This window comes from Diplotaxodon limnothrissa, linkage group LG3, assembly GCF_057381915.1.
Source record: "Diplotaxodon limnothrissa isolate DT_005_m linkage group LG3, D_limnothrissa_male_GT1.1, whole genome shotgun sequence".
Lineage (NCBI taxonomy): Eukaryota > Metazoa > Chordata > Actinopteri > Cichliformes > Cichlidae > Diplotaxodon > Diplotaxodon limnothrissa.
This window is the reverse complement of record NC_140598.1, coordinates 26,097,638-26,108,543: the sequence shown is the minus strand read 5'-3', so window position 1 is coordinate 26,108,543 and position 10,906 is coordinate 26,097,638. Positions and strand designations below refer to the sequence as shown.

At 38.6% G+C, this 10,906-nt stretch overlaps 1 protein-coding gene across 1 annotated transcript; it reads right to left on the bottom strand.

The window, feature by feature from the left end:
- Positions 1-304: 304 nt before the first annotated feature.
- Positions 305-10,410, bottom strand: LOC146635105 (low affinity immunoglobulin gamma Fc region receptor III-like). Its single transcript, XM_085350027.1, has 6 exons — positions 10,275-10,410; positions 9,673-9,738; positions 3,440-3,703; positions 3,115-3,360; positions 2,851-3,036; positions 305-348 (listed from the first exon to the last, which is right to left on the bottom strand). Exons 1-6 carry the CDS (start codon positions 10,408-10,410, stop codon positions 305-307), a joined length of 942 nt encoding a protein of 313 aa, XP_085206153.1.
- Positions 10,411-10,906: the final 496 nt, after the last annotated feature.

The following is a 10,906-nucleotide window of genomic DNA, read 5'->3' as shown; positions in this document are numbered from 1 at the left end:
ATGTAATTTTTTTTGAGTTGTTTAACTCATTTCACTTCTACAAAAGAGGCACATAAAAAACACATAAAAAGCATAATTTTTAAGACATGAAACATTTTTATAGAACCATGAAGCTGTGATTCCTTATTAAAGGACACTTTAAAAAATCCATGATGCAATTTTTGAGTCCTATGGGTCTATGGGTTTTCTCAGTGAGAAAAAAAAGACTTAAGACATCTAAAAATCTGTGGATGTCCTCTGGTCTGAAGTGCTCGGGAGACCAGTTAGAGACCAGCAACTGGACGTCAGTGGTTGGACTGGTGGACTACTTCAGTGAAGAGTAGACGACGCCTGGCTCTGGTTTAAAGTCTGAACACAAACACACACAGTTCAAACAACAGGAAACATAATTACAAGCTTTGTAGTTCAATCAAGACCTCCAGTCTCCACCTCTCTGCATCACACACAGTCCCAGTTCAGACATTACTGGGAACCAGCTCAGATACACATCACAGAGCTTCCATATGAATAACATTGTAGTCTAATTCAGATGTTGGTTGAGGTTGACGTTCTGATATAAGATATTCACAGCAATTGACCTTATTTTTATCAACTCAGAGACCTTGTTGTACGACCTTCTCTACTCCGTTAGTACATTTCCCCCAGAAAAGGCCAAGAAAGTCATTTATGTCATTTATGGAGGCTTTTGGCTCTTGTGCAGGTTGTCTTCAGACTGTTGATGGCCTACCTCACTCGTACTGATTCCTAAACAATGAATGCAATAGTAAAGTTGAAAGTTTGCACTTCAATCACATCTTGATTAATTGATTTTAAACCTGCTGTGTTGGTGCACCGATGCAAAATTACAAAATTATATCCAATAAATTTTGAACATCACTGTAAGTTAGGGTATCTTTAATCTGATATTACATAACAGATGCTGTATTTTACATTTGAGGTGGACATTTTCTGCCAATTTCCAGCTCCATGTTTTTCTTTTCTACTACAGTAGCTTTGTATGATTCACAGTTCAGTATAATCCTTCTTTACATGGGGCCTTTGTGCAGCCTCTGTCTGATGCCAGCTGTGTTCCCTCCTGTCCCTTTAATCAAAACTCTCTTCTGATTGGTTGATTAAACAGCACGTGGGTGGGGCTTGACTGGTTGAGATGGACATATTGATACCCTGCCTCTGTGACATCATTCACACACAACAACAAATAAAAATAGACTGTGGTAGAGTGTTTGGAGCACTCTGCTTTCTGAGCTTTTGGCTCACAGAGATGATGATTATTATTATTATTATTATTAATATCATTATTATTATTATCATTATTATTATTATTATCATTATTATTATTATTATCATTATTATTATCATTATCATTATCATTATCATTATCATTATTATTATTATTAATATCATTATTATTAATATCATTATTATTATTATTATCATTATTATTATTATTATCATTATTATTATCATTATTATTATCATTATCATTATCATTATTATTATTATTATTATTAATATCATTATTATTAATATCATTATTATTATTATTATTATCATTATTATTATTATTATCATTATTATTATTATTATCATTATTATTATCATTATCATTATCATTATTATTATTATTATTATTAATATCATTATTATTAATATCATTATTATTATTATTATCATTATCATTATCATTATCATTATTATTATTATTATTATTACTGTGATGATATTTGTTGTATAAAAATGTATTAAAGCTTAAAACGTAATATCATAGTTATTGTTCAGCATTGTTTCAAGACCAACAGGGGTGAATTTAATGAAGCTCACATCTTGCTGCTCATGTTTCTTTAAATGAACTAGACAACTTAACAGGAAATCATTTGTCACGGAGAGCTCACAAGTCTGAGCTCGAAGACTGAGCAATGATGTGGTTAGCTTAGCTTAGCATGATGTGTGGAAACAGGTTGTGCGGTTGGGTTTTCTCTGTTAGAGAGCAGTTGTACCTTGGACTCCTCTTTCTGATGGTTTTGTCTCCAATACTGACGTCTTCAGCTCTCACTGCTGAGTAAACCACAGTTGTATAAATCTCTGCAAAATAAAACACATTTAAATTACAGCAGGAATGAAATCTGCACATTTTCTTTATTATTTGTCTAAAAAAAATCACACCTTTTTTACAGAGAGCAGCAGGTTTTTGCTTTTTCCTCATTTTAACACCTCTGAATAACAGAAACCGCCGGCTTTTGTGTGAAAAAAGAACCTGGTGTCCACAAAGCTGCCATCTTCTTTCAATACAATCAGACACACTTCATCATGAAGCAAATATGTTGTCCCAACATGAAAACTGTTATTAGACAAAGTAGCACACGCGGCAGTGACAAATCTAACCAGAACAACAAAACTCTCTCTGAGACTGGAAACCACCTAAGATCCCAGATAAAGTGTTTCCAGTTAATCTATGTTACATTTTTTCCTGTGTTGCAAGTGTCACTCTGCATTTAACTTTCAGCAACAGGAAGTTGCTGCTGTGGTTTTACACGCATGAGGTAATAAAAAAATATTTAATGAAGACAAATCATCACATTAAGACCCAGTCTGAGAGAATGAAAGAAAAACACATAAGGATATTTTTTCTCTCCATACCTTTGACATTACAATTTCTTGACAACTTGTGTGTCACCAAAACCAAAATCAAACACATCTGAGCAGTTACAGCTTCGACACCTGTTGTCTGGGCCAGTTAAAATACAGACGAGCCACATTTGAATCAAACTATTCAAATGAGCTTTTTTTAATTTAAAACAACTGGCTGCCATCTCAATGCAGTGCAGGTAATACAAACTGACAACAACCCACCTTCAGGTTTCAGGTCAACATCTCTTCTCACCAGTAGAGCCAGTAACACCAGTAGAACCACAACACAGACTGACCCAACAGAGATTACCACAGGAAGAACAAGATGCGGAGGAGAGGCTGATGTAGGGATAGAGGTGGATGTATATATAGGTGTGGGAGTAGATGGAGATGTGGTTGTAGGTTTCCCTTAAACATACAACATGTAATCATTAGTTTACTGTGAATATTGAAAGCTGCAGAAACACAGACAGGTGAGTGTGTCACCTGTGACAGTGATCCAGCTGGATGGAGACTCTCCATGACCGCTGATGTCACACTTGTAGAGGCCTTCATCAGACCTGGAAACATGCTGGATGGTCATGTGACCTGTAGGCTGCTTCCTGATGAGGGAGCCATCTTTATAGAAAGCAGCTGGGAGGTTGGAGGGAGTGGTCTTTGTTTTACAGAGCAGAGTGACGTCATCTCCCTCCATCACAGGGAGGACAGGACTCTGCAGGATCACTGATCCACCTCAACACAGAGACAAACTACAGCATTTCATCCATTTACACACAGCTTCATCAACACTAACTCCACACACTCAGCTTACCAGTGACTGTCAGGTTAACCATGTTACTGATGGGACCCTCTCTGGACTCACACCAGTAAACTCCACTGTCATGAGGCACCATCAAAGTGATGTTACAGGAAGAACCAGCTGGTTTTCCCCACACATCTCCACACTGAGTCCTCTGTCGTTTGCTTCTGTTTCTCCTCAGAGTCCATCCAGCAGAGCTGTCGTCCTCCTCACAGCTCAGAGACACAAAGTCTCCTTCAAAGAACTGAGAGCTGCTGGGACTCACAGTCAGACGAGCTGTGAGGGTTACAATGAAAAACCGATGATCACGTCTTTGAGATCTTTACTGAAAGTTTTAATCCAAATGTGTAAAACTTGTCAGAGTTTATCAGGTTTAAACTGTGACAGAAGAAGGTTACTGACCTTGGTTTGTTGTGCAGCTCAGCAGTGAGATCAGAACTAAAGAGAAATGACACTCAGGTTGATTTGAGGTGAATGTAAAGAACAACTTCGTAATATTTGATAATAATGAATTCTAAAATAAAACTGATCACATCATTTCATATTTCATGCTCTAATGTAGTTACTGTTACACAAGGAATCACATACAGTTATGTTATAATAATATGTAACTGTATGTATTAGTAAATACAAAAGACTAGCACTAAACTGAGGTCCACGTAAGGTTCAACGGTCTGCTCTGTTCACACAAACACCAACATTTTATTTCAGCTTTTCACTCATAAATTCATCAGTAACTCTGTGAAACTTCAGACCTGCAGTTGGTCCTCGTGGTGTTTGAACTTGAATTCAGCCTGATTTGTTTTTCATGTCTTCTCCTCCATCATCAGTTATCAGGAGAGCAGACAGTCAAAGTACAAGAATTCAAACAAACACAGAGATTCTACTTACAGAGCAGACACAGCACAGATGTTTCCTTCATCGTCCTTCTCACTCATTTGAGCTTTTTTTCATTTCTGTCACTGACACCAAGTAAAGCCCGCCCTCTTCCTCTGAGCACGTATTCTTCCTCTATTTGAGAGTTATTGGTGGATTTCTAACCTCTTAATGATTCATGTGATAAATTTATTCCAGAATATGAACTTAGACACTCTGCAGTTCCTCTTTTGTTGCAAAACTAAAATTAAGTTGTTTTTTTTAAGTGTAACACACAGAAACACATAAAACCTTTTGTGCTTTCAAAAGTTAAGAAACCAGCAACGTTGTTTTGACATAATTTCAGGTTAACTGAGATGATTACATGATATTTGAGTTTCTCTGTGATAATCGATAAAGCACATCCTGACATTATGACTTCATTCACAACAAATCAATTAAAAATATCATTTAAAACGTCGACTGTACTTCAGTCTGCTGTCAGTGTTGCAGCTTAGTTAATGAAACAAACTACAACCATTATAACCATTTAGTGGACGTCCCCCTGAGGCAGCATGGTGATGCTGTTGTCTGAGTGGAAGAAGGTGCTGGGTTTGAATCCAGCCTCCATCTTTCTGTGTGAGCCAATCACATTCTCTCACAGTTTCTCCTCTCAGCACCTTTGCTGTGAGCCAATCGGTGAAAGGATAGAACTGTGACGCCTTTGTGCTAAAAGCAAAGCCGCCATCTTCTCTCAGTGCAGACTGACACACTAACCACAAGCAAGAAAGCCGACATGTTCTCATCAGTGTTGTCAGACTCATACCATAACACCTTTACTGATAAAGCACTTTAACATAAACCAGGGTTCACAAATGTATGTTGTTCATATATAAATAACATAAACAGAAAATAAAATCATATAAAATAGAGTCACCCTCTTAAAAGAGTGCCAAAGGCATCAGCACATAAACGTGCTTTAAGAAGCGTTTTAAATTCAGAAAGCAATGAGGCCAACATGGCTAACATGGAAGGATCATTGCACAACTTCGGAGCAGCTACAGCAAAAACGTGGTCACCTCTAAATTTGTGCTTAGTTTTTGGCACCATAGGCAGAGTTTCAGGCTGAGAGCAGCCAACAACAGGAAGTTTCTGCTGCGGTTTTACTGAATTCTGTTTGCAGAAATTAAAATAAAAGGTTTTAAAATTGTGTTAAAGAACAGTTTGAGAGGCTGAAAACACTGTTTGGTCTGTTCAGCCTTCTTTATACGACGCATTAACAACAAATTCATCCTTTTAGTTGTGCAACCTTTAAGGCACAAATAAAAGAGAAAGAGCTGCTCCAGTGTTACAGATCACATGACCATCCTCGGGATGCTTTAATCCAGAAGTGAAGAAGAGCAGCTTTACCTCTTATCTGTGATCATTTGTTCTTGTCTGTGATGATTTTTCCATAAGTGACGTCTTCAGTTCTCACTGCTGAGTAAACTGCAGCTGGATCAGTGTCTGCACAGTAAAACACACACAGAGGACGTCACTGCAGACAGAACAGCTGATAACAGACCTGAAACTGCTGCCACTCACAAATCTTTATATGAAACACTCCGAGTGTTTTCAGTTACTGCTCAGGTTATTCTAACTTCATGTTAAAATAGTTTAACATGAAGTCAAATGTGAGATAAAGGAGAAACTGAATGGTTAACATTCAGTTCCTCAGAGCAGCTGAATGAAGCTGTGAGGAACTGAATGTTAGTTAATTGCACAGAATATTAAAGAAGTGAGTTATTAAGTATATTTTCATATTTAGTAAATATAGCAGTCTTTGATCTGTCAGAGTTTAAAGAAATGCTCTTGATGATAATAACAGATTGCATGTATATAGCGCTTTCTAGGCACCCAAAGCGCTTTACAATTCGTTCACTCTAACATTCACACACTGGTGAAGGCAAGTTACAGTGGTAGTCACAGCTGGAGCAGACTGACAGAAGCGAGGCTGCCATATCGCACCATCGGCCCCTATGGCCAACACCAGTAGGGTGCTGCAGCCACTGAAGGAGCTGCTCAGGGATGACAGCTTAGCCACCATTCTCCCTCACTCACCACACTGGAAGTCTACCACCAGCTCCTTGGTTTTATTAGTGCTGATCTGGAGGTAGTTCCGCTGGCACCAGTCCACAAAGTCTCTGTACTCCTTGTCGTCCCCATCAGTGACGAGGCCGACTATTGCAGAGTCATCAGAGAACTTCTGCAGGAAGCACTGGGTGGAGTTGTGGGAGAAGTCTGCAGTGTAGATGGTGAAGAAGAACGGAGCCAGAACCGTTCCCTGTGGGGCCCCCGTACTGCAGACGACCCTGTCTGACACACAGCCCTGAGTCCTCACATACTGTGGTCGGTCGGTGAGGTAGTCCAGAATCGAGGTAGTGCGCTGATGGTCCACTCCTGCTTGTCCTTCAGGACTGTGGGAAGAATGGTGTTGAAGGCACTGGAGAAATCAAAGACCATGATTCTCACAGTGCTCCCAGCGGTCTCCAAGTGAGAGAGGGAACCATGTAGGAGGTGAATGACGGCATCATCCAGTCCAGTGCCAAGTGAAGCCGTCTTCCTCTGAGCACCAGCTTTTCTATTGGTTCAAACACAGAGGTGGAGGGCTACGTTTTTTCTTTGTGAAAAGACAACTTAAAAAAAACATTCAAACATGAAGCTTTTTTTTTATAGACAGTGGCAGAGAAAAGGACATTAAAGAAACTGATGGACATTATGAACAATGCCAGGCATCCTCTGCACACGGCCATTAACAACCAGAAGAGTCTGTTCAGTGACAGGTTGCTTCTCCCCAAGACAAGAACTAACAGACTTAAAAACTCCTTTGTCCCACACGCCATCAGACTGTTTAACTCCTCTCTGGAGGGGAGAGGGAGGGGAAACAGGAGGACAAAGGAGGGGGGAGCAACTAAGCTGTAGTGCCTCTTCACCTCACTGTGCAATACTTTTGTTAATAGTCAACAGTGCAATAGACCTCAATACTTGAAATGTGCAATTCACTTGTATTTTTATTTTTATTCCTATTTATTCTATTTATTTATTATTTATTTATTATATCTATTTATTTATTTCTATATCCCCTTTGTATATTTTATTTATATTTGTCTCTGTATTTATATATGTGTGTGTATGTGTGTGTGTGTGTATATATATATATATATATATAATATTCTGTAACTCTGTAACTTCTGTCGGTGCTGTGCTTTTTTTGGAAATCGAATTTCCCAGAGGATTCCCCGAGGGATTAATAAAGTTCTATCTTATCTCTTATCTTATCTTTTATCTAGAAAAGCTAAAAAATGTATCATTGAGTAGTTTTTCAACATAATTTGAGTTTTTGTGGTAAATTTTTATATGTACTTATATGCCACAATTTTACTCTCTTAAGTGCTTTCTGTCTAACATTCAAACTGATGGATGCATCAGACAAAAAGTTTTTATGGTAAATGGCCTGTATTTATATAGCGCTTTACTAGTCCCTAAGGACCCCAAAGCGCTTTACATATCCGGTCATCCACCCATTCACACACACATTCACACACTGGTGATGGCAAGCTACATGTTGTCCAAGGATATTTGGCATGCAGACTGGAGCATCAAGGGATCAGTTCACAAGCTTTATAATTAGTGGGTGATCTGCTCTACCTCCTGAGATGAAGCCACTCCAGGAATGCCAACAATTATCCATCTGTTTAATGGAGACATCAATTGCCCCCTTGTGTCAACATCTTGTAGTTTGGTTAATGAATAAATGTATTTGCTCCCACATGGTTTATTTATGGCCACTAGAGGGAGATGTTGGACTTTAAAGACTAACATGGATATAAACAGATCATCAACATGTCGTTAATATTTTGTCAATAATAAAATGACAGTAATGTGATTACAGTAACAGTAATGTGATTACACTCACCAGTGTTAGTAATGAACAAAATCACATTAAAAAAAAATTAACCACCATCTGGACACTTATTTATTTGATGGACTTTATTGTTACCAAACAGAACTGTTCTGGACTCACACGTCCAAGTTAATAGCACCAACATGTACAGATAAAGAGCAACAAATCAGAAGTTCATCTACTGCACTGATTCTTTTATGTGCAGCAGGTTTTAAGCATGACAGAGATTCTCTGCTTTGTTAAGCCGCACACTAGACAACACTATATACCACTAAACAAAGCTCCAACTGTGGGTCTTAATGTTATGGACATGTGCATATGTTATTTGGAGAATGTATAAATATTGTTGTACTTGATTCTAATCTGCTGTCAAGTCTCATATGCACAAAAAATGCAGTTACCAGAACACAGAACAAACACCAGGTAAAGCTGTTCAATCAATAAAACTAATTTCACCTGAGACAGACTGAAGTGATTTACACATCTCTGTTATCAGGCTGTGGGACATAAAGTTTAATGTTTAAAGGGGTCCAGTGTAAAGATCCACAGCTCTAATGTGCAGCCGTCACCTTAGAAATAAACAGCAGCACCGAGAGTGTGCTAAGTGGTTAAAATATTTCTCATCACCATCTGATAACAACTGTTGTTGTGTGGAGGAAGGGTCACATGACTTGCAAAACACTCCTTTTAATGTGAATGCAGGCAGGAGTGTGAGCAGAAAGCCCAGCTGAACAGACATCGATAACCACATTTCTGAAACCAGTTATCTGCAGCCAGCTAATGATTGACTGTGTGTTGAACTACACCCACAGTGTACACTGCAGGTTTCTCTAAGTTTCATCTCTGTGAGACTTGAATGTGTTTTAATATGAGTTATATAGGAATATATAAAGGAACTCACAAACTGAATATTTTGTGTTCCCAGGCTGAAGTTACTTTTTTTTATCTCTATCAACAGAAAAAAAATGTTTGAAAATACAAATCCTGTAATTTCCAAATGCAGGACATAAATAGGAAAACCTATGCTACAGAAAAGTACAATAAGATGAGCAGCTGGAAGCCAAAAAAAATTCCCATCAACAAATCGCATGAAAACTGTGAAGATGAACAAACACTGTAGTTCACAGAGTCTCTGACAGACAGCACAGAGACACACTGACACAGTCTGAACAGGTTTGATGATAATCAGGAAAATTTAACGTCAAACCAACTCTGGACATGTTTGATGTCTGTCTGCTGGATGATCAGAACATCTGTCTGTATCTGAATGTTCACTGACAACACTGAGAGTCTGAACAGCAGCAGGAGAAAAACTCTGAGACATTTCAAACAGGCTGCAATTCAACAGGAGGCTGGTCTGAATCCTGATTCTGCTTCTTTTTATGTTTTCTGTAGATCAGAAAAACAACAAAATCAGTAACAAGAAGCACAGCAAAAATTGACAGACCAACAATTAGTACTAGAGATCCATTCTCTGTGTGTCCTCCGTGGTGAGCCGTGGTGGGTTTCTGATCTAAAAGACAAAACAACACAGAGCAGAGAGGTTAAAGGTTGGAGACTAGGAGATGGTGAACTACAGAGACCACAGAGCTTTATTTATTTGTAAAACAAACTTCCTGAAATTCTTAGGTTTTAATATCAACACTTTTGACTACTGCAAGTCATTATCATCAGGATTATTAAATCTTATGATTTAATAAAGAAATTTGCAGACTTGCACAGAGATGGTAAAATTATGATGACGGACAATGGAGATGAAGACAACAGACGACGAGGACAGAGAGGAACAGGGGTTTACACCAAGGAGGCAGTCAGAGGGAACTCGGGACAACTGGAGACATTTAAGGATGCAGGGACTGACAGAGACAGGGAAGACGTCTCATTGGGACGAGTAAAGTTTACCTTGACTGGATGGGCAGCTCTCTGGGTGCTCAGCAACCCCAAATCTAATCTAATCTAATCTAAGATGTGATATTGATGAGCCCGTTAACTTTCCAGGCTTCAAACAGGTTAAACTTTATTGATATAGCAGCTCTTCTCCCATCTTACTGGCATAAACATTTAAAGCACTCACAGCTGATCTGTCTACAGCAGGGGTTTTAGTTTCAGTCTTCATTGTGTGTTTAACCTCTTCATATTTTTCTGATATTGTAATTTTATCTTCCTTTGTAACATCTGCCGCCATGGCTGTGGTTGGTCAGATGTTGCCATCAACGGGGAAAATCCAGGATTAACTTAGCGAGTTGCTAATCAGGTTCGTGTGATTGTTTTTCTCCTGACTGATGATGTTAGTGTGAATCCAGATAACAGAAAGATCCTTTAGCCCTACAGAGACAGAAAAACGCCACATTAAACCTCCCCGAGTGGGTTTAGGACCAACAGTGAAACATGACAGACTGCTGTGGTTGACCTCTGACCTCTAACTGATCCTGTTTGATCTGTGAAAGGATGAGCTCAGATGAAATCAGGTGTGTGAGGCAGAGAAATAAGAACAAGGACTTTGGCTACGTCCACACTAATGCATTTTCGTTTGAAAACACCGTTTTCTCTCTGTTTTGGCTCTCGAAAACGCATACATTTGAAAACGGTGCTTTCACATCGCAGTGTGCACAGCTAAAATGGAGACTTTTTGAAAACAATGACACATTTTAGTCATGTGATGCAGTCAAGTGACCTATTAA